The sequence below is a fragment of the Sceloporus undulatus genome, chromosome 1, assembly GCF_019175285.1.
Source record: "Sceloporus undulatus isolate JIND9_A2432 ecotype Alabama chromosome 1, SceUnd_v1.1, whole genome shotgun sequence".
NCBI lineage: Eukaryota > Metazoa > Chordata > Lepidosauria > Squamata > Phrynosomatidae > Sceloporus > Sceloporus undulatus.
The window spans coordinates 160,031,560-160,056,751 of record NC_056522.1 but is presented as its reverse complement, the minus strand read 5'-3'; the positions used below and the strand labels follow the sequence as shown (position 1 = coordinate 160,056,751).

General features: G+C 38.9%; 1 protein-coding gene and 1 non-coding gene across 3 annotated transcripts; one reads left to right on the top strand and one right to left on the bottom strand.

Moving 5' to 3' along the window:
* Positions 1–225: 225 nt before the first annotated feature.
* MRPS31 (mitochondrial ribosomal protein S31) lies at positions 226–20,211 on the top strand. 2 transcript variants are annotated; one of them, XM_042445847.1, is made up of 7 exons: positions 226–370; positions 2,574–2,861; positions 7,079–7,234; positions 13,820–13,963; positions 15,222–15,295; positions 17,184–17,327; positions 19,573–20,211. In XM_042445847.1, exons 1-7 carry the CDS (start codon positions 279–281, stop codon positions 19,830–19,832), a joined length of 1,158 nt encoding a protein of 385 aa, XP_042301781.1. In that variant the 5' UTR covers positions 226–278; the 3' UTR covers positions 19,833–20,211. The 2 variants fall into 2 exon arrangements, with proteins under 2 accessions (XP_042301781.1, XP_042301780.1); XM_042445846.1 differs by having other exon boundaries at positions 7,076–7,234.
* Positions 20,212–21,596: 1,385 nt separating this feature from the next.
* On the bottom strand, positions 21,597–21,779 carry LOC121920079. Its single transcript, XR_006101636.1, has one exon. It is a non-coding gene; the product is annotated as a U2 spliceosomal RNA (small nuclear RNA).
* Positions 21,780–25,192: the final 3,413 nt, after the last annotated feature.

Sequence of the window (25,192 nt, the reverse complement as noted above, 5' to 3'; positions counted from 1 at the left end):
CATCAATGCTGCTCCGCTCTGGGCCTCACAACAAACTCCAACTCCCATAGCCTTCAGCCAGAAAGAGTTAAAGCGGTGCCAAACCGGGTTATTACTCCAGTATGGATACAGCCCAGGTTTCCTTCCACTACAGGCAGCGGAACCAATCTTCGGGGGTTGCGGTTTCTGCCCGGACAGGTAAAAGGGACGGACCATTATACCGGAAGTGCCCTCTAGGGGGACATTTTAGCAGGACGGACCGGCCGGGCTTTGCTCCGTCCCTCGTTTCCTTGAGAATAATGTGGCGGAGGGGCATCCTGGTCCCCGGGGGCGTCTGTGCGGGGCTTCTGTGCCGGGGCTCCCTGGGGAAGGGCGTCCTGGCCTCGGAGAGGTAGGCCTCACTGGGGCTGGGAGGGCTGCCCCCGGCCATAAGGAAGAATAGAAAGGCATGCTTATTAAATAGGGAGATGGAACAAAATTAGGAGGCATCACTAATACCCCAGAAGACAGGATCCGAATTTAAAATGACCTTAATAGATTAGAAAGCTGGGCCAAAGCTAACAAAATGAATTTCAACACAGAGAAATGTAAGGTGCTGCACTTAGGCAGGGGAAAAATGCATAGGTGTAATAATAATGATGAAATGCACAGATTTAATAATAATAATAATAATACATCGAGGCGGGTTACAATCACAAAATACATCGAAGATCGGGGCGGGTTACAATCTCAAAATGCATTAGTGGCAATAACAATATAAAATGTACATAAGATAAAGCAACACAGTCCCCATAAACTCCCCTTTCAACTAAACAATAACAATTAATAAAATACAATTAATAAATTATAAAGACCACAATTAAAAATGAGATATAGAATGGGGGACAGCTGGCTTAACAAGACTACATGTGAAAGGGATTTAGGAGTCCTAGTAGAGCACAAGTAAGTCAACAGTGTGATGCGGCATCTACAAAGGCTAATGCGATTGTTGGCTGTATCAATAGAAATACTGTATAGGCCAAAATAGTGAAGAGTCTGGAAAACCTATGAGATTTAGGGAGCTGGGTATCTTTAGCCTGGAGAAGACGCAGTTAAGTGCAGGGCTGCCTCTTAGTATCCTCCTTCCAAGGGCAACAAAAGCCCTCTTCTTAGATCTTGCAAAGGAGAGCCTGTTATTTGGATACAGAGCAGGGAAGTATGCTAATACCTGCCCCCAGGACACCACTTTGAGTGCTGTTGAATCCTGGGATTTGTAGTTTTACCCGGCTCTCTTAAATAAATTGGCAAAATCAAGATTTGCTTTTTTGAAATTATATCTTTTAAAAATATTTTCAAGCCATGGATGGTTGAATCCCTGAATACCGAATCAGTGGATACAGAGGGCCGACTGTATTCATAGGTAGGAGAGAGTATCATCCCCAGTTGCCTAAGGTAGCCTGCTGCAGTTTGGCAATCTTCTAATGCAGTGATTCCCAAACTCTGACCTTCCAGGTGTTTTGGACCTCAGTTCCCAGACTATTGGTCAGGATGCTTGAGACATCTGGGAGCTGGAGTCCAAAACATCTGGAGGTGGACCAGAGTTGAGAATCACTGTTCCAATATATTGTTCTAATGTATTGGACTACAAGTCCCATTGTCCCCAACCACTATGTTCATACTGGACTGTAAGACTCCAGATCATGTTAGTCTGACTTAGTGTGATTGCTCCCTTCCTCTCCTTAATTTAGTAGTTCTTTGGGGTCATCATTGGTTTAGCAATGGTAATGTTACAAATGGGACCACCAACAGAAGTTACAGTGCATACCCATTCTATGTTCATTCAGCCCAATTCCCCTCCTCCTAGGGCTGCTGTCACACTGCAGAATTAATGCAGCTGTGGAATCCTGGGATTTGTACAGTGGGCCCTTGGTATCTGCTGGGGTTTGTTTCCAGGACCCCCAGTGGATACCAAAATCCACGGATGCTCTGGTCCCATTAAATACAATGGCATAGTAAAATGGTGTCCCTTGTATAAAATGGCAAAATCAAGGTTTGCTTTTTGGAATTTATATTAAGTTGTGGATTGTTGACTCTAGTTTGTGGCGACACCAGACCTTTCCGATAAAATCTAAATATCTCACAAAAGTACAAATCTCACATAGCATTGAGCCATTGCAGTTAAAGCAGTGTCAAACTGCATTAATTCTGCAGTGTAGATGCAGCCCAGGTTGCTTCCTAAAAGTCATTGGGAACTTAAGCAAGTTTGCTCCCATCCTTGCCCCATCTTGCTGTTTTGCTTTCCTTCAGCTGACACATCAACAGTTCTTAAATCCTGGAATCTCATACTTTTTAAATGTATAAGTATATATCAATTTTATTTATTGCTTACGTACTTTTGCAGAGGTAATGACTCTCCCAAATATACACATACTTGCACATACTACTACTAGTGTAGACCTAATGACTCTCCCAAATATACACATACTTGCACATATTACTACTAGTGTCTTCATGTTTGCTGTTTGAAAGCAGTTGGGAAGCTGGGTTGGACAATAAAACTTCAGAGTGACCAGTATATCCCATATGTCCATAACTTTCATATCATTTTTTTTTAGTAAGGCACACAAATTCTTGGGCACCAGCTCTGTCTTTTGTACCAAGGAGGATAAACCAGTCAATTATGCTGATACAAAGACTTCACCAAGCCAGGAGAAGAAAACACCAGCAACTGCAAAGAAGAACTTGCTGAACATCATTAGTGAAATGAAAGTTGAAATAAGTTCAAAGAAGAAGTTCCAGATGCTGAAAGCTCGGAAGACTGAGGCTCAAGCAAAGGATTTGCCAGAACATGTGGAGACTGCAAGCAGCATGTTCCAGAAAGCTGCAGAAGAGAAAGCTAAGAGGTAAAATTCTTGTGTTTGTGTTTTCATGCTCCTTCGCTACATGGATTGTCGTCATTGGATGCTGCATGTGCTTACTCTGAGGCATAGCAAGGACAGGGACGTAGCCAGGATTTTGGGAAGGGGGGGGGGGGCCAGACCAAGTGCCACAGTTATAATGGGGCGTGGGTGTAATAAACATAATAAATAGAGGGGGGGGGGGGGTGTCTGGAGAAAAAGAGAAAAAAAGAACAAGAAAGATGAAAGAGAAAAAATATATACTGTACACTTAATACACAGTAGGGTTTTGATCCTCCAGTCATTATTGTAATGAAAATAAAAGAAAAAAGATTATCTTACCATTATAGATCCAACTAAATAACCGTATTAAAATTATTAATAACCATAGCCATAAATTATAACATGGTTAAATATCTTATTGCTCAAAAAAGTCCATAAACGGTTTCCAGTCTTTCAAAAAGTATTCAGTTGGCTTATTCTTCAAAAGCCATGTTAATTTGACCATTTTGGGCTCACTCAGCATCCTTAATAATCTACGCTCCCATCAGTGCTTCAGTCCATTTCCAAGTTTGAGCAAACCATTTTTTTGCTGCTGTTGCCATATATCGAAGAAGAGATCCATATTTACTAACCAGTTCTTTATCCATAATGCCCAACAAAAACGTTTCTGGTAATATTACAAAATCTAGTTTTAACATTATTTTGGTTAATATATCAATCTTGGACCAGTAACTCTTTCCCTTCTTACAAGTCTATCACATATCAAAAAAGGCGCCTTGCCTTATCTTGACATCCCCAAGATTGATTTAAAACATTTTGGGCCATTTTTGACAGCTTATTTGGAATTAGATACCATCTGTACATCATTTTATATGAGTTTTCTTTTGAATTACTGCAGAAAACAAATTTTATGTTTTTTGACCACATTTCTTCCCATATATTCATTCGGACATTATGCCCAAAATTTTGGGCCCACTTTATCATGTATTCTTTTTTAGGCTCATCTTCTGTCTCTAGTTTCAGAAACCATTTATACACTTTTTAAATTGTATGGTCGTCATCTTTACATGACTCTAAATAAAACTCATTTTCTCATATCCCTGTGGCTGTATTTCTATTACGGTATCTTGATTGAATACATCCTTACATTGCATATAAGCAAACCAATTAAGATCTTTGCATTCTTTAAGAATAATCTCTATTAATTTAAAATACAAAAGATCATTATAGCACAACCATCTCCAATTTTTCACCCATTCTTTCCTTAAAAATGGCTTTAAAAGACATCTTTCTCTTTAAATGATAAAGAATTGTAAGAACAGATAGTAAGTAGGGGCTTTGAAGTTTCCCATCAGCAGTCAATACACAGACAGCAGACTCATAAACAGGTTACCTGATTAGTTTCCCTTACTTTCTATTTATATTACACTAATTATTTCTAAATGTGCCTCTGCACATATAGAAGAAAATACATATTTTATGCAAATGTGTGCCTTCTCTTTTATTTTATTAGAAGGGAGTGGTCCATTTTCTTGTTTTTCAATTTGAGTAAGTGGCCAACAAGTAAACAGATTAGACATGCCTCAGGACAAGTATGCTGTGTGACTGTGTAATTACCCACAAGTTTGATTCCACCGAACTAGTTGCGTTGGCTGCCTATTTGCTGCTGGGCTTAATTTTGAAGTACTGGTATTGACGTTCAGAGCACCAAACTGTTTGGGGACAGGCTTTCTGATATACCATCTACAACCATGTATAACTACCTGAATTTTAAGATCAGCATCCACCTTTGTTCCACTTTTGAAATTGGTTATTTTGGGGGGAGTACCACTGATAGGGCCTTCTGTGTTGTGGCCTCTTGCTCTGCATATACCCCCCCCCAATTATTAAGTTCCATTCTGAACTGCATTTGAATGACTTAATGGTCCCTATATTTATGATGACTTTATCTGCTGCTGTTTTTTTAAGTTAGCTGTTTTTATTGTTATTTTAAACTTTATAATTTTTAATGTTAAAATGCAGCCTTTGCTCTCCTTTTTTTGAAGTTAATTTATTTTTATTTGATATTAGACCTATTGGGGAAAAAATAGAAGTATTGGATTAAGCATATTAATTAAGGACGATAACAATGTATCTCAGCCAAAAAAATCGCAGCCTTTCTAATATGATGTATGTGGTACCTCACTACCTGAATTTAGTCTTTCATTTTTTAAAAGCTTTATTTTCCCATCACTTTTTCAGACTACTATAGTGGCACCTCAGTATCTATGTGGCAATCCATTCTGCCTCCCCCCCTTCACAGATACCAAAATCCATGAGACCTTAAGTCCCGTTGTCCCCAATATTGGCGCATGCAGGTGAAGTCCCATTGTCTCTAACAGAGGTGAAGCTGTGTGTACATTCCGCCATTGGGGACAACAGGTAGTTTGCATAAGTCCGTGGATACCGAGGTCCCATTACAAAATCACTTTCAAGAATTTTCCTTTCTTTGGAGGTGTATTTGCACACCACAATGACTGCCTACATTTGCATATTTCAACCCTTCCTTGGGCTCTCAACTTCTTTGTAAGATTTCCTCCAGGTATAGCTTTACCTTTCTCTAACGATAATTCCAAATACTCCTTTCTTTACTACTCTGACAATGCCCTAGAATAGTTTGGCCAAATAGCTAGGTGTGGCTGAACATACAGTAGGTTTTAGCTGTGTAGATATGCAGGAATGTAGAAAAAATCCAAAAGTTCCAAGCTTGAGCTTTAAAAATGAAATGGCTGCAGCACCTTAGTAATAAAGCAAGAGACTGTCTCTGGGTGCTTCCATTTTCTTACCAGCAGAGGATCTGTTGCAGAAGTAAAGAAGGTGCTTGTATTAGCTCTATCATTAATCTGACTTGCGAAACCTTAACCTGTCTCTGGTTTCTTTATTCTTTGAGTAGGCACTGATGGTCTTGTTGTCTTGCCCCCTTTGGTATATATAACACAAATCTTTATTATCAGCCAGGCAACTATAAAACACCCCAAATAAAATATGCACATAAATAACTAAACATAACAACAACATAAACCTATCCAAAAGCATACTAATATCTCTTTCCATAATTGCTCTACTGTCAACCTATATAAAGCCCAACACCCATTGTCTATTAATATATTCCACATCACATATCTCTAAATCCCACTCTAAATAATCTATCAGATAACATAACCTTTGTAAAGCATCAAAGCAAAATCATGGCAGGATTAACCCAGTCCTGACAGTTGGGCTGAGAGAGCCTGGAGAGTGGAGCTTGTAAAGTAGTAGATGGAGGCAGGAGAAGAGTAAAAATTCTGGGTACAAAGAGGGTGTATGTAGAGGCTGGGTGACCAGGGGACTACTATTGTAGACAACAGCAGGTGTACTGTTAATGTTACCGCCAAACCTACTTGAATCTGGATTCATTTTCAATTTCAGCCCCTTAGATCTACCTGATCAATTTGGTCATTTCCCGACAACTAATATCTGTATTGACATGGGCTTTAGAGTAGTTTATTTATGAAACACTTTTCAGCAAATAAACCATTAGACTTCAACCATAGATTCATAAAACCTTGTAGTTACTATTTACTTCACCTTGATTTTCAACAAGTCTCCTCAGTTATAAATATCGTTACTGCCCTCCACTCTACTCCCACAACCCCCAAGGATCAACTTTCCATTCACTCACTCATTGCTCCCTGCTGTTACACTTGACCTTATTCCTCTCTGCCAGCCTGTCAATCATGTTACCATATTTACTCTCAAATACAAACCTGTAGGAAAAATGACTGACAGCAGTCAAGCATCACAGTATTTCCCAGAAGTTGCTGCTGGTGGTTATGCCGGCTAGATGTGTTGAAAGTTATACAGTAATTTAAAACATCTGGTAAGTACCGTGTTGGGGAATACTGTTGTACTGGTGTGTTGTAATCCATTTTGGAAGGGTATGTGGCTTAAGAGTCAGTTTAGAAATCCTTATAGTAGTAATAGTAGTTAATAAAGTGGTATTCTTTTCCAATTGAAAGTTAACAATCCTAAAAATCACAATTTCATCTAAGCACAATGTGAAAAAGGCAATGATGTTATCTTCTGCTTTAAAATAATTGCTGCAGTGTTTCTATGACTCATTTTATATGGCTGATAAAATTGTTGAAACAAGAAGGAAAAATAGACAGGTGAATGCTTTTTGCATCTGTTTCTTCTAGCAGCAAGGACCTCAATCCAGAGCTGGTGGCAGCAGCCTCTGCAGTTGCATCTTCTCTGCCTTTTGATAGGAAAAGGACTGTGTCAGAATTGGTTCAGCTGCTGAAAAAGCACAAGGAAGTCACTGATGCACGTAAAAGTGGGGAAGCCCCTGACATAAGGTATGTAATTGCAGTGCTGATTGCAGTTATTGCACTGTGCTCTTTGTCATGTTTTCCAATGCAGAAATGATTATTGATAATTGCTATTTTTAAAAAAAATGTATACCCTACTTTTGTAGATTATACTGTATGCTCAAATTCGCATGGTCATAGAACAAAGCTGTTTATTACATTCAACCCATTAGAATAAAAATGACTTATTTACCTGTTTTGATCTCTGCAAAAGATTTCAAAGAGACAATATCTGAATATAAATTGTAGTGTAGCCACTAGTGATTTTCATTGTTGGACTAGGACTAGGAAACAGGGTTCAAATCCACTCTCATCCATGGAGAGAAGGCTACTGGGTAACATTGGGCAGCTGAACTCAGCCTTTTTGTTGTTAACTGCCTTTGAGTCAACTTTGATTCATGAAGACCTCATGAATGAGACATGTCCAAACCTCCCTGTCCTCAATTGCTCTGCTCAGGCCCTGCAAACACAGATCCATGGCTTCTTTGAATGTACTTATCCATCTGGTATATGGTCTTGCTTCCTTTCTACTGCCATCCACCTTTCCCAGCATTATTGTCTTTTCTAATGAATCCTGCCTTTTCATGATGTGTCTGAAATATGACAGCCTCATTTCAGTCATCTTGGCTTCCAGGGAGAATTCAGGCTTGATCTATTCTGGGACCCAATTGTTTGTCTTTTTGGTCATCCACAGTATACTCAGCACTCTTCTACAGCACCACATCTTGAATGAATTGATTTTATTCCTATTCACTTTCTTCACTGTCCAGTTCTGTACATGTTGATGAGAGATACAGTGGCTTGCATAAGCCAAGGTTTAGTGTTCAGTTTTATATCTTTGCAGTTAAAGATCTTGTCTAGTTCTTTCATAGCTGATCTTTCCTGCCCTGGTTGTTTTCTGATTTCTTGACTACAATCTCTGTACCGATCAATGATTGATTTAAGGTATAGGAAATCCTTAACTATTTCAATGTAGTTTGAATTTATATAAATCTTCCATGGTCATTATTTTTGTTTTTTTAATGTTCAACATTAAGCCTGCCTTTGCACTTTTCTTCTTTGTGAACTCAGGCTTAGAGGGAGATAATGGCAAACCTCCTCTGAATCAAACTTGCCAAGAAATCCCTATGAGGGGGTCACTATAAGTCTGAGTCAACTTGAAGGCACATAATGAAAATAGCAAAGCTTTGCTAAGAATTTTAAGGATTGGTTCTGATCTTAAGGAGGAATCTGAAGACTTATATTCTGCAGTTTTTCTAGTCTCTCTTGGATCTTTGCTTTAATTTGCTTTGGGTTTGTCCTTCAGCATCTAAGAAAGAAGAAAGACACTGCAACAGTATGTGGAAGGGGAGGTGATCTGTCTTTGAAAAAATAAATTCTCTGTCCATAAAGTCCAAAGATAAGAGTTCAGTTGAAGACAAGATTTGGAAGTCCTCACTTGGCTATATCTCTGAGGTAGATGATGACTGTGGCATTGCTAGTGTTTCTCATTTTTCTGTGTTAGGTTGCTTTGATAAGATTCAAATCAGAGTGTAAAAACAGATTTACAGCAATAAGTGATGTCAGTAGAATTGCAGTAATGTATTTCAAGAACTTTATTTGAAAACAATACACAGTAATGGCTTTGAAGTAATGAGCAAACTTAAGACGTGAATTAATTTGTGACGTTATGAAATGCAGTCATGCTAATATTATTGAATAAACAATTCCCTGCTCAAAGCCCCATCAAGTTAAAGTACAGAACCTACTCAGTGATAGCCAGGTTCCTATAAGCCAGATTTATGTAATCCAGAAACAGAAAACAGATGAGTTACAATCAAATAGATTATTCTCAGCATTACAGACAATAAATCAATCATGGTGGTTTAGGCAATTTTTGTTGAAGGACAACAGCATCCTTATCCATGCCATTATGTGCAGAGTTGTAGGATACCAACACATTGCCGGGTCAAAGAAATCAGACCTCAGCAGACTTAAACAGTACATGCAGGATAGGCAATCTAGTTTTCTGAGGACACACTTGCAGATGCTATTTTGTGGGTGGGTAATATTTTACTGTCATTAAAAATAGAGGATTGAGCATGTAATCATAGTGGCTGCCATGTCACAGTGATTCATGGTCATTGGTGATCCAAGTTCATTAATATATCCCAAGAACTTTTCCCTCATGATTCTAGATAAGAAAGTATTAGTAATATCTAAACATAACTGCACTGATACTGTGGACCTTCATTCCATTAGTATTACAATAGTTTGAAAAAATCCCCTTTATCTTGTATATTCTCCAGCCATTACTTTGTGGTGGCACTAAAAACAATAAAGTGTCTTGTGGCATGTTAAAGAATAACAGATTTATTATGGCATAAGTTGCCCCTTCGAAATGTATATTAGTGGTGTATCTTAAGATGGTGAGATCATATACAATTTTCATCAGAATACTGTACTATCATTTTCCTCCTGAATATCACTGATACAAATTATGAGTAAATGAGGCCCCAAGTTTGATCTCTTGTGCCCTGCTGATGACTCTTTTCCACCTTAAATTGTTAGCAGAAGCTTCTGTCAATTTTCCTTTAAACATTTATTTACTGAAGCAAGCAGTAGTTGCTTCATTGCTTTTCCCAATGCAAATACCTTAAATGCTGTGCTGGGAGGAAGGAGGGGTAGAAATAAATAATTAAAAAATAGCTTTTCCCTTTCTTTCTGGTACATGCTGTCCCTTGCCCTCTTAAAATCCAGGTAGATAGCTCTGTAGCATATCCCTCTTCACCAAACCAATTATCCTTCTCAAATATAAATAGAGAGGTCACTGTACAAACTTAGTACAGTCTGCCTTTCGTATTTGCAGAGGTTCCGTTCCAGACTCCCTCCCACGGATAGCAAAAAACGTGGGTCCCATTCGAGTCCCATTCATCCCAGTGGTAGTGCGACACGGTCGTGCTGGCATGGCAGTACGAACACAACACTGTTGGCGAGAACAGGATGGGGCCATCCACAGATGTTCAAATCTGTAGATAGCAAGCCCATGGTTGGGAAGGGCTGACTGTGTGTTCACAATTGTCAGCCAGTAAATAATAGCTGAATTTGTTCTCTTTGCAGTAATAGAATACCACCTGTGGATGTCACTGCTCTACAAAATCTTCATTCATCAGTTTGTTTTGCAGACACAGGAAGGACAGAATGTTTGCTAAATGGAAATAACAACAGAACAGGATTTGGGGTTGGAATGAAGTTCCTCACCGTGGAAATTATGGCATCATTTTACAAAATATTGAAGGCTTGAGCTTCACTACAAATCAAACGAAATGTAAAATGATGTTCCATCCTCAGTAACACAGTCTTCAAATGTAAAGTTGATCAGTACTAGTTTAATAGGTGTAGAATTTGTAGGCACTAGTTCACTGTATTTTAATAGTGTGACGAAGCTCACTTTCTCCCGTAGTAATCTGAGTAAGATGCGCCTAGCATAGGCCTTTTTGAATTCCGGCTTTAAGGATTAGACTGTCCTCAAAAAGTTGAGCATTTTTCTTAGAGGAAAGAAGAGTGCTTTCAAGTGAGTTTGCTCTTTTATTAGTGTGGTTGCCAAGGAAAGGCACATGGCTAGCCACATCATGAAGGAAGTAAACAGTGGTACCTTTGCCAGGTCAACTTTTTTCTGGTTTGCTTGTCACGCTGACCGCAAGCGATGAGTAGAGTCTTGTGCTCTGGCTATTTCCATATCTAAACTGAATGCCCAAGACTGAAAACCTTTACTTCAACCGTTGTGTAAGAAAAATCTTATGCTTTACTGGCTTTTTCTGCCATGCATGTATGTATATCTGATATGAGTTTTTTTTAAAAAAAGCATTTTCCAAGATGCTTCTGTTTTTTGTTAAATATATTAACATGTAGATGAAGCAGTTCTGAATGATAAGAGGCTTTCCAGCTTCTATCATCTTTATTTTGGCAAGACCTGGATGTATTTACAGTCACTGGTTACCATCATGCTTTTCTTTGACGCTAAATATTTATTTTAATCCAGTATATGTCTTATATACTGGCCTGTATTCTAGATAGCTTTCAAATTCCAGGATTTCATGGACCATATACTTTCAAGCTGCCATTGGCTAAGTTAAGAGGCAAAACTGTTCCTTTCCTGTTAAGACCTTAACATAGTGATGGAGAACCTTTTCCAGCCCAGTTTGGAAAAGGTCTCAATGACCATATTCCAGCAATAGCTAAGGGCACTGAGCAAGACCAAGGACAGAGTAGGCAGGGTCAAAGCGTAGTGGTTGGAGTGAGCCCTGTATCTTGCCAAATTTGGATGCTCTCCCAAAAAGCATACAAAGCACATCTCAATTGTATACACATCTGCTCAGGAGTAAAACCCAACTGCATCAGCTCTCCTATCTGCAAAACACAGATCTGTTCTGTACAAGCTGTTTTAAATGTCATTACCGTTAAAGACCCTTTTATCTTTGGTTGCTGATTAGAGATGATAACAGAAGTTTGTGGACTAGATTCCAGCCTTAAAATGAGTACAGTGTATTGAACAGACAGCTTATACCCGGGGGGGGGGGGGAACATGGTTGGTTTATCCTTCTCCCTTGGTGTAGTGGTTTGAGCATCAGACTATGACTCTGGAAACCAGGGTTCAAATCCTGGTTCAGCCATGGAAACCCCATTGGGTTTGAAACCCTGCTTGGCCATGTAAACCCGCTGGATGATCTTGGGCAAGTCACACTCTCTCAGCCTCGGGAAGACAATGGCAAACATCCTTTGAAGAAGCCAAGAAAACCCCATGATAGGTTGTATGATTTCAATTCAGAAACAACTTGAAGGTACACAACAAGAATAACAACAGAAAGCTCATACTGAGTTCAAAGGTCATACTGCAGGACACTTTCTCAAGGCTATGGGAGTGATAGTGCCACAAGTAGCAGTCAACAAAGTGCCATTGAATGGAAATGTTTGTGTAGAGCAGGGCCCATTACTCCAGTTGAAGGCAAAATGATCTACAGGTCTTACAAGCCATACAGTTCACACAAAGTTCAAGCTTGGGGCATTATCTGGTTGTCACTCCTGCAGCTTTAGTTTTATGACCCTAGGGAATGTGTTGACTGAGTGAGTGAGACTCACAGTGCTACCACTTTACAGCCTTGATTCATCCTGGGGAAGGTGGACAAAGAGGTTACAGATTACCTTTTGGTTGCTACAGTCCAAGTTTAGGGAGGTTTAGGCCCTCCAGATGTTTTTAGTAAAACTCCTATTAGCACCAGCCAACATAGCCACTAATAAGGGATTGTGCAGAGAAATTCCTTGCCCCTGTTGAAGTCAATGATCCTCAATTAATTCTAAAGAATATCGACTTTTGTTTCACCCCAGTTTGGCAGTGAACAAGTTCACTGTTAAAGCAGATTGTATATAATAGAATCATAGAATAATAGAGTTGGAAGAGACCATCCAGTCCAACCCCCTGCCATGCAGGAAATCCAAATCAAAGCATCACCGATAGATGGCCATCCAGCGAGTGTGGCTCAGATATTCCAGAGTTTGTGCATGCGGTATCAGTGTCAGCTGGCCAGTTTATTTCAGGATATTAAAAATTTTTGTGGGTAGCAGACTTAGTCCTGAGTCAATATACGGAGAAAGTATTCAAGCAGGTAGTGATTAATGAGCTGAAACAATCCAAGCACAATGAATGATGGGGGATTCTGGGAGCTGTAGTCCAAAAAGTAACTTTCGTAAACTCCAAATGATGCTTCATTTGCAGATAGTCTGGACGCTTTGCCTGGCACAGAGTGCTCTGGTGCTTCTTGAGGTCAGGAGACGCGTGGGTCAATGCTGTGTTGATGCAGCTGTGTTGTTTTTTCATCCTGTCTCAATTCAGAGACCTCATGCTAGCTTACAATGCCCTCCCTGGGACATCATGATGACTACATGTCATCATATGAATGCTCAATCTTTCCTTCACATTTCAAATGTGATGTTTGCAAATAAAACAAAGGCCAGGCCGCAGCTTTCTCTGTTTGAGCCCCAAAGCTTTGGAAAGCAAGGAGTAGTAATATCTATTCCTGCTGACTTAGAGATGTGGGAAAATGTCTTTTTTTTCCAGCAAGCCTTCAGAGAATGATGGATCCCATTACATAGTGTCTAGGCTTTAAAAAAAAGTGTTATGTTTTGATTTGGCTTTGAAAATGTTCACTTATTTGAGTCTTAAATTATTTTGTAAGCAGCCATAAATTGTTAATAATTGGATTTTTTTTTTCTTTTCAAAATATTCCTAACCCTTGACTTCAGTTGAAGAGGTTCCCAGGAACAGTTTATAGATCAGTAGAAAACAGAGCTTCTACTCTACAGCTTATGGTCTAAAAGATGCCACCTAAAAAGAAAAAGAAAAAGGTGATAAATATGGAGGGAGGAGGAGGGAGGGAAACCCAGGCACCAATCTATTCATTTATTTGTATGAACAAATCAGAGTTCAAATGGTAGATATGGTCTTCTATTATGGGAAAGAAGAGCACTATGAAGAAATAGTATTCCTGCTCTGTAGTGAGTATGCATCTTGACAAATCTTGACATTCTTAATTTTAGCAACATCGTTACGAACATGAAGATTGGGAGAAAGCCACCAGCACGGGATGCTTTTAGGGCATCCAATCAAATTCAGTTTGACGACGACGGGCGAGGTTATACGGTTGAAAGAAGTGTTCTTCGTGATAACAATAGACTGAAAAGGTACTTCTTCTGCTTGTTCCTACGTGATTCCTATGATCAAAAATGGGTTCACAGAGATAATTATGTATCAGTTCACACATACAATGCAAAGAGCTTAATTAAGACTATGTTGCATGGGATTTCCACATAATTTTTCATTCTGACTACTGTTAAGACCCTCAGTGTATCAGCCTAATCACTTGTTTAAAAATTAAACAGCTTTGGAAATAACCTTTTAAAAAAATACCAGGTTTTCAGAAAAATAAAAATCAGGTAGCTCTCATTATCTAAACAAAAGGCATAAGTCAGTGACAAGGCGTCACCCTATGATCATGAGATGGTATTCAAAATTCAATATACAAGTTTTTGGGTCCAATGTGATTATTCCTCATACTGTATATTCAAGAAAAAAGAAAAGAAAAGCAGGGAGGGGGGTGTATATTGGTGCAGTTGTTAAATGCATGTACTGCAGCCACTCACTCACAAACCATAAGGTTGCAGGTTCAATTCCATCAAAAGGGCTCAAGCTCAACTCAGGCTTGCATCCTTCTGAGGTCGCTAAAATGAGTACCCAGCTTGTTGGGGGCAATTAGCTTACACTTTGTAAACTGCTTAGGGAGTGCTTAAGTGCACTGATAAGCGGTATAGAAATGTACTTGCTATTGCTATATTGGTGGGCAGGATGCCAGTTAACCCAGAGTTGTTGCAGCATAAGAGTCAAGGTTATAAGGTACAGTTGTCTCTCTATATCCAAGATTCAACCATCGACAGCTTCAAAAATATAAATATAAATATTCTAAAAAGCAAAGCCTGATTTTGCCATTTTATATAAGAGACACTATTTTATTATGCCATTGTATTTAATGGGACTTGTGCATCCACACATTTTGTTATTCTTGGAACCCCACTGCACGAGAAAAACACTGAAATGTATCACCATTAGTACTATAATGTCACAGACTCCTGCCATAGGAACTTATATAGAATAGAAGTAGAAGCATAATTGCAAATACAAGTTTGTACATTTAATAATATGTCTTGTTCCTTTTCATTAAGAAAGCAGCTTCATGACCCTTACGTCTGGGAAGATGCACTTGAAAGCATAGGGGAAAGCCTGTTGAAATATCATCCATCAGAATAAGATTTCCAGTTTTTCCAGGAAGAAGTCCATATCTTACATAGATATGTACCCTTCCATCTAATCAGATTAGCTATCTGATTATTAAATTGAGAATAAATGTTTCTTTTTTTTTTTTAAGTTTCTTTTCTTTCTGCCTAGGAGAGGGGTATATTCTGGAAGAAGACTTAATATCTTCACTCCTGCTTCTAAAATGGAGGGAACAGGGGAAGCAGGTAAGTGGAGAACCAGAAACAACAAACAAACCAAGAAGATAATGTAATAGAATGCACCATAACCATGATACTGCAGTAAATCCATTGTTTGTTAAAATGGCACAAAACTTTGTATCTATGCAGTGGAGGTTGTCTATGTGCTATGTCCATGTGCCTAGAAAAGTCACTTTGTTGAGGAATATCTGAATCCTGAAATCTGGTACAACTGCCACACAGTAATTTGATATCCCCTAATATTTGCATGGGAATTTCATCAAGTCTGGCTTTTTTAAAGACTGCATGAAGTCTGCAATTTTATACACACTCACTGAGGTTTATTTCTGAGTAGACACACAATAGTCTTGTATAATAAACAAGGGAGCAGCTAATGTTTTGTGATTGCACACATGTGAAATTAGCAGCTCTCTTGTTTATTATAGAAGACATACAAGTTGGTATCAAATTTATATTTAAAGCAGTAGATACTTGTCCACAAGTGGTAAGCAATACTTTTGGTACTTGATCAAGAACTCTGCTATATTCTTTTGCCAAGGAGTTATCTTTACTTCCTAAAGTGAGTATATTTTAGCAGCTGCTCTTCTGGTTACTGTACAGGTTGTCAATTCACTTGATACCCCATCCTTTCTTTGCCACTATTTTTCTACTTCCTCTTTCTACCTGTAACATAACTATGGATGGTCCCTACACTTGCTAGGTGTTAACCTTCCGTTTAAATTGTGGAGAGTTTACACAGTTGATGAATACAGATATTGGATCTTGAGATCAGAGGACAGGAGAGGAATCTCATTAGTAGAGCACACATTTTGGATGGATATGATACTGCATTCAATTCCTGACATCTCCGGATAAGGCTGGGAAAGTCCTCAATGCAAAGTCCTAAAGCAGGGGAATTTTTACAGATGCAATTGGACACCAGCATTCACCATTCCTGACCACTGACTGTGCTGGCTAGTGCTCATAGCAGTTGCACTCCAGCAACAAAGAGCTGCAGCTAATAATTGTAGACATCACTTGAGCCAGGTGGACCAGTGACAGTTTTCTGGCTTCCTAACATCTAGGAACTCGGAAAGGAAGCTGAGTTGTTATGGTTAGATGATATGTGTGTGTGTGTGTGTATCATTGTTTTGCTTAAGGAGTTCATAAAAATCATACTCCTGGAACAAAATTGTCCACTCTGTTCCACCTTTCTGTCTTCAAAGGGATAAGGATGAATTCTTTGACACAATTATATATATCCTAAAGCAACAAAGTAACGTCTTTTGCCATTCCAGAATTGGGATTGTCACCCTTGGGATTTCAGATGTTGTTGGAATGCAATTCCCAGAAGCGTTGACTTGTTAGGTATACTGACTGGCCATGCTGGAAGTCATACTCCAACCAAATTTTTAAACCTAAGATTTGGAATCAATGTTCTAGAGAACTTAATCCTTGGACATAGTGCAGAGGAAATGAACCTTAATTGAAAGTACCCTTAAATAGGGACTGAAGTCTAGAGTGCAAATGGGTTGTTTTTCTCTAGGTTGTGCTCTCTGTTAAATATAACTACAAGCAAACATGACATCATGACATTCCTTCTCAGCGATACCATATCTTGCAAGTGCTATTATTTCTATTGAACAGTACCTTCTTGGGGTCAGTGAATTGCAGTCTGATTTGTGTGGTAAAGGAGGAGAAACAGTGATGTGGTGAAAAGGAACTGATTTTTAACACATTGTTCTGAGAATAGGTTTCTTTTGATAATTCTGATGCTGAGTAGGTTTGTATTGCAGCAGCAGAAAGGAGCAGTTACTTGAATTTTCAGGCCTCCTATTCCTTGTTAATCTTTGCAGTCCTGATGCCTTATGGAGTGTATGTGTGTATATATACAAACTTTCACATTTGTTCATAGTGACAACACCAACGCTTTGGGATCTGGAACTTGCAAAAGAAATTGAAGCAGTTGCTCAGCAGCCCCCTCAGAATGGTTTTGAGGAGATGATACAGTGGACAAAAGAAGGAAAACTTTGGGAGTTCCCAATTAACAATGAAGCTGGTAAGTAATCTGTAGAGGTCACTATTCAGTTTTGCTTCCTATAGCCTACATTGTATAATACAGTCAGGGATGTGATAAATCATTATAGAAGTTCACATAACTGGTTCTGAGACTTAAGCTTTGGCTATTTTCAAATACTGTTGATTTTGGGGGGGGGGGGTTAAAGTAATAAAATCCCACACACACCATCATTAAGTAACTGAGACTGACTTAAGTCCTGTTGTTCATGTAGAAGTCCTCTTGTGAGATACTGGATTTTGCTGGGGGAAAAATTTAAAACCCAAACTGGTCTCAAATTCCCTTATTTGTGCTGCCATGCCATTTATTTGAGGAGCATGATGGCAATTATAATATATACATGGTAACAAAGGGATTCATTTATTTATATACATCCCTCTTTTCTCCTCGCATAGGATTCAGGGTAGCTTACAGTGATTTAAAATAAACTACAGTGAAAGACTATTAACACAAAAGCAAAATGACAGTTAAACCACAATTTTATTTTAGAAGTCACAAGTTTAAAACCAAAGCCCTCCCTAAAAAAACAGGTTTTTGCCAGCTGGTGGTAAGACAACAGGACAACTGAACTTTCCATGCAAGGAAGTTACACAACTTGGGGGCCACCAAAAAGGTTCTCAGAACATTGTAATGTCACAAGTTGGTTCTGGGGGAATATCCAAGAGCAACAGGCAGAGGTTGGGTTGAAAGGAAAACCAGAAGCTGTAGTTGCCAGGGCAATCCCTTTGTTTATTGAACACATTTGTTTTTACTCACCTGATGACCCTAAAAGGCTTACAGATAGCAGAAATGAGACAGGCCCTGTCTGCAGGCTTATAGCCTCAAGGACGACACAAAAGGAAAAGAGACTGGGAGGGAGGGAGGAGATAAAAAGCAAACTCAGGCACTCGATTCTTGGTTCTGTGGACAGTGCATTCAGTTTAGCAGATCATAGTGTTGAATGTAAGTCCAGCTTCCTCTCTCTCTCGTGGCCACAGTAGTAGTAGTTGGCTGTCATGGTGTGCAGGGCAGGGAGTGGGGGTTGTCTGCTTGAGCTGGATCCAGGTCTGATGGCCATTTTCTGCTTCCTCTCATTCTGATGGCATTGGTTTGTCCATGTAGGCAAAGGTAAAGTCCATGAGGCAGGAAGGGGAGAATGCTGGCACACTCATGCCTCTTAGTCACTTGCTGACTGCAACAATATTACTTCCTTATGTGCATTGGGCATCACGGATAGACTGTCCTTATTGCCCAATATCAGCTCAAAACAAAGTGCTTCCAGATGAAAATATTTCCAGTGCTGAGAAATGAACTACCAGGCAATAAATGTGCATATGTGAATCAGCCCACAGACAAAATCAAGATGTAGTCAGGCGCTGATACAGCACAGCAAAGCATAAGTTACTAGATACCATTCAGCAGAGTTATTGGATTAAGAGTAATCCAACAGCTCTCAGATAGAGTAAGAAACTGAAGCCTGAAAATCCTAGAGAGTTACAAAGGCATTTGTGCTCCCTCGAAGCTGGATGTATTCAATCAGCTTTATCGGCTTTTCTGTCCTGTCAGAACTGATGTGAGCTGTATGATGTGATCCAATACTGTACTTGAAATGACTCTTTGGGTTGTGCCGGTGGCAGGATGGTGTGGCATGGAGTCTCTCACTATAGCATTACATTTAGCAACGTATGTTAGAAATGCTTTACACTTTCTAAAAAATAAGACCTTAATATCAGCACTTGTTTCTAGATATTGAAGAAAATGAATGTAAATATGCATTATTTGTTATTATAAATTATTTCTTAGTTCAGATTCTGGTAATTTTCTGTTTTGGAGAGACAAAATTCAAACGTATTTCTAGGCCTAGTCAGAGGACCTGTAAGACTTTGTGCTGCAAACCTTAATTATCAGAATAAACTTGATCATTGAATAAAAGATGTTGCAACAAGTCGAGAATTTTCTGGAGCAGTGGTCCTCAACCTTTGGTCCTCTAGATTTTTTGAGACTTCAACTTCCAGAATTCCTGAATAATGAGTATCCTGACTGGGACTTTGGGAATTGAAGTCCAAAACATCTGGAGGCCCAAAGGTTGAGACCCACTGTTCTGGATAAAATAAAGCACAAGTGAGAGCTGCCATATTTTGAAAGGTACCTCTGTTAGTTTTCTTTTATATTAATTATCAGGAGAACAGTTAACTAAGGATTTTGCAGTGATTTGGTGTTTAACAGCTACTGTGGTCGACTCCTTTAGGACTTGAAGATGATGCTGAATTTCATGAGCATATATTTTTGGATAAATATTTGGAAGACTTTCCCAAAGAAGGACCAATTCGCCACTTTATGGAGCTTGTGACTTGTGGACTTTCCAAAAATCCATATCTAAGTGTTAAAGAAAAGGTAGAACACATTGAATGGTTCCGGGATTACTTTAAGGAAAAGGAAGAGTTACTTAAGGAAATTGAAGCACATGAAAAGGAAATGTTGATTCAAAGAGAAAACCTATCAAAGTGAGAACATTTTAAAGAACACCACAGTGGCTTTATGTAAATATACATTGGATGGTTACAAAATCCAAACTGGATTAAAGATGACTGTATAAAAGTTCTTTAAAACTGTCACTGCTATTTTAGACGAAGATGGTGGTCTGTAAGTTACAGTAAACAACACTGGCAAATATTTTCTTTTTTGAGATTGTTCAAGGAAGCTATCATTTGTTCACTCCTTTAATTGTCTCAATATAATATTTTCCATTTTGAAAACTATGTATGGAAGTGAATTGAATCCAATGAACAAAAGAGACTATAGTGATATTATATAAATGATCACTGGTAATTCATATTCATGGTTTGCCAAAACTTGACTTTTGAAGATAAACATTTGCCATTGTGATGAGAGTTGAATATGTTGTTTTTTCCTAGCTTTTGATGCGGTTCAGTTATTGTAAACTCTGCTGCTTGAGGCTTTGCCATATCTTTCCATGAGCTAAAAATGGTGTGAAAATCTTGCAGACCACAAACAAGTCTCCTCTTTTGGTTCCAGAGCAGGAGTGGGGAACCTGTGCTGTTCTAGATAGTGCTAGTATACAACTGTTCATTCCTGACTACTGACCATGATAATGGGAACTCATGGGAGTTGGAGTCTAATATCTGGAGGGTTGCTGGTTTTGCACCAATATTACTTTGTAATCCTACTTGGATTTAACTTTGGCTTGTATATGTTCATTTGGCTAACCATCCTTCCAGAAAATAGTTCAGATCTGATTTGTTCCTAGAACTGATGACAATAAGTCATCAGTTTGATCTCACTTAATTGCTTCATATAAATATTAACACTTCTGTGCTAATGAGTTTGCTCTGAGCTCCAACAGCTACTTGAAATATTTATAGATTTTCTTTGGCAAACATGAAGCACTCAACAAATTAGGCATCAGTTGTCAAGCCATTTTCTTCCTTTTTTTATTTGTTATTTTTAAAATAATTTAAATTACTAAGGCTTCATCTGCACTGCAGAAATAATCTGTTTGGCATCACTTGAACTGCCACGGCTCAGTGCTATGGAATTCTGGGATTTGCAGTTTTGTATTACAGTATATTCAGCCTTCTCTCAGAGAGCTCTGGTGCCACAGTGAACTACAACCCCCAGAATTCCATAGGATGGAGCCATGAATGTTAAAGTGATGTCAAAGTTGTCAAGGATCTGATTTACGTCTGTGAAAATTAATGACAAAGTCAGTGTTAACCCCACAATTCAACAGACAAGTGCCAATGTTTTGCCTGTATTAGAAATTCAATTTCTATGTAATTATATCATACTGAGAACACTGACATTTTTCTGTTTTTGTATCTCTTCCCCCCCCCCCCCCCCATGAAAGATATATTCACTCTTCAAGGAATGGAGTCTGTTGGTTACAAGGAACAAATATTAACTTAAATATTAATTTTGTTTTAAGTTGATTTTGACGCGGGCATTAACATTCCCATAGTGCAAACTGTAGAACCGTTGGGGTCTTTTTAGTTGTAATATACTAAAGGTATATTAGGGTGAGGGAACTCCATCAGACAATGCATCCCTCCCACTGTTTTATTGTGAATCCTAGGCAGTTTTTGGCTTTATTTCACTTTCTTTTCTGTTAATATTAGAGGGTTGACAATATTCGGATCATGTTTTTGTTCAATTGTGCTCATGGGATATGATACTAAAATATGCTTTATTATTTCTATTGAGCTAGAATCTTTATTAAATTAAATTATACCTTTATTTTTAGCTGGGGCTTTAAAAGGATGCATTAAATCTGAAGAGTGTAATAACAAATGAATGGTTGAGGCAGGTTAAAAAATGGGATAGAATGGAACCTTTTCCCATTTTCAGCTAACTATTCACTTGCGTGTGTCTGGATTCAGAAAACGTTAACTGTGATTTATACTACACTTGATCTTAGCCAAAAGGCTGAGAAGCAAAAGGTGATTTAAGAAAGCCACTAACTTTAAAGCAAGTTTTACAATCCTGTCTTGTTTCCCTAAATCACAGTCAATACTAAATACAGTTTTTGGTTTATACAAACAATTTAGTTGAAAACAGAAGCAAAATCTGCTATTCTCTTCCTCATGGCTGCATGTGGAGTGCGTACGCTCAAGGATCATCCAAGCTTCTATCTATAGTGCCAGCCAATGATTTAGTTTTATGTCTAAACCTAACCACAAAGAACAACTTAACTCAGAGCACTAAAAGCAAAAAATTATTTCCATAATTTTGCTACAAATTCAGTGTTCCATTTTTCATGTGAGAACTGCAACCAGAATTTGACCACCTGAATTTGACTGTCTGAATTGTTGCTTCACACAGGAAAAGTACTGCGTATACTGAGGTACAAATGTAGGAATTTTAGTCAAAATATTGACCCCCAAAAACCTGTGTCGACTTGTCCATGGATCAATCAATGTACATACTGTATATCTTGTCTCTTATCAAAAAGGAAACATCCTTTTCTCTGAGTAGAGTGGCAAAAGACAAGAGCTTAGTCTGTCCTGGGAGAACCTAAAAGAAGCAATGGCCTCCACTACTTTCTTCACTTCTGGCCTTTTTGAATGCTTGAACAAGAAAATAGTGGCAGTGGCAGCTCTTTGACATTTTCCATCAAAGTAAAGGAGGTCGGTGCTTCTTTAAGGTTCTCCTAGGACAGACTAAGCTCTCATCTTTCACCATTCCATTCAGGGAATGGCTTCTTTTTTAATGAGTTAATACTGTACTTTAACTCTTGCCTTTACAACTGTTTTGATATTTGCCTGTTCACCTCCTCACACATTGTACAGCCACAATTCACCATAGTTCCCTCCCCATCCATCCATCCATCCTTTAGGGTGAGCACAAACAGTTATGGCTGCTGGAATTTTGTTAGTTCTTCAGTATTGTTTTCCTTTGCTTTGTACGTTAGATCCTGTTACATGCTTTTAAGGTTTACCCTCAACTTATCCATGAGTCATATCAAAATCCATAATTTTGATCCCAAAACCTCCCCTCAATTTATACATGAACTTGACTTATATACAAGTATATACAGTACCTAAGAATGGAAAACAAGGTGAGAGAACTTGAGATTCTCACTGCTGTATCTAGAGTCTAGCATTACATGTGAACCACAATACACCAAAAAAGAGCAAATTTTGTGCCAAGAGAACTTACTGTTTTAAACATACAGTCATCCCTCCGTATCCATGAATTCAACCATCCATGGCTTGAAAATATTTTTTAAAAAATATAAATTTCAAAAAGCAAACCTTGATTTTGTCATGTTTATACAAGGGACACCATTTTACTATGTCACTGTATTGAATAGGACTTGAGCATCCACAGATTTTGTTATCCACAAGGGTTCCTGGAACCACAACCTAGAGGATACCAAGGGTCCATCATATAAGCTTTCTGGTGAATGGTTCTATATCCTTGCTTTAATGTGGATATCTGTGGTTGTTGCAGTGTGGAAGTAATTTAGGATTCAGAGGAAGAGCTTCTGTATTGTGCTGTAAGCAAGGGGGAATATATAGTGACCCTGCTCTTTCATTCTCAGTAGACTGGAAGGGGCTACCATTCCCTGATCACACAGTATTCTCTCCCACAAGATGTCAGCATTGATCTGTTTCGCCCAGGCTTGATATAGACTTTCCTTTTTTTAGACTAGTGAAGTGTAACCTAGCAATAACAGAACAACAGCCTGCTAGAGAAATTACTGCTAAAGACACAGCCAAAATCCTGATGCAAAAGACATCCCATCTTTTTGCAAGGGAACTGCTAATGTCACTTCCTCAGGAATTGTATTTAAGGTTGACATTCTGGTTTTTAACCTTTTCTTTAAGACGAGCTAAAATTTGTATTTGAAATGTATCAGCACAGTCCAAAAAGGCAGTGTGTTGTAGTGGTTTTAGTGTGGGGTGAGGACTCTGGAATGCTATGGTTTGAATTCCCGCTTGCCTATGGAAGTCCACTGGGTTTCCTAGGGCATGTCACACACTTTCAGCCTCAAAAGAAGGCAACGGCAAACCTCTTTGACCAAACCTTGTTCCTTATGATGGGTTCACCATAGGGTTGCCATAAGTCAGAAATGGCTTGAAGGCAAATGACAACAACAGTAGTTTAGAAAGGCTCTAAACAAGGTGACTTGGGAAATACTATGACAGTAACTAGCAACAGAAAATACAAAACATCTTGGTGATGACTTGGTTCAGTTTCTGGGCCCTCAAGATGTGTCTCTTACTTTTGGCCTGACCACTGGTGTGCTATCTCCTCATTCTCACTTAGTTCAGCCTTTCTATGTGGTTTAACAGTCAGATTTCTTTCTCATTCTTTTCTTCTTGCTCACTTTCTGCTGCCTTGTAGCTTGAATGCCTTAACTACCCACACCCTGTTCTTACGCAGAGGCAATGCTTTTGAATGTTTCCTTTTCTCTTTCACATTCTTTGCTCAGAAAAAAAAACCATGGTTTCATTATACCACAAAATTTAAAGCCATTGTTAGCCAGCGTAACCTCCCTGTTGCCTTAAGGACCCTGTTAAGAATTAAGAAGCTGACCGTACAGCCTTAACTGTACACGTGGTTAAGTGATGCTTGAATACTCATGCTTCAGAAATGTTATTGTATATTTAGATATTAACTGAGAGCTAAAATGATATCTCAGCAGAAGGAACATCTGCCACTCCACATGTTTCCCATGCCTGATGTATCTACAACCTCCAGTGGGCTGAGAATGGAGGTGATGTTTTCCAGGGTGGGTGGGAGATGTAGTGCACTGAAATGTAGATGCATCTTGGTTTAAGGGAGTGTACTGGACGATATGCCTACAAAAGACTAGCTCTCTCAATACGTTCTCAGACTTGCCATAGACCATTTATAGCAGGACTAGGAGATGAAGGATGACTTAACAGACAGTGATGTAGTGGAGCCAGGTCTTGCCAAGTCAAAGCCCAGGGTCTTTCTGATCAACAAGGATGATGATTTAATCCACCATCCCTCTAAGACTTCCCTCAGAAAACACTCCTCACAATAACTGCAGGGAAATATCCTCAGAAGCAATAAATTGTCTGGAATTATAATTGCTGGGATGCAAAATATCGTGAGGTGGTTCAGTCTTGAATTGCCAGTCAAGACCTATTAGCTTTACAAGAGACCTGCTCCTGCTAGAGACTGAAACTGCTATAACTGGTTTGGTGACAGAGCCCAGCCCAGCTGCCTGTATTTTTGGACTCTCCTTGGAAGGAGGAAGTACTACTAGTAGTGGCATTGTCAGGATGAGTGATAACTCTTATTGTATAAAAGTGAGATTCCATACTTGGCACTTGGCTGTTGGTGGTTTACCTAACAACCCCATTATTATGTAGGGC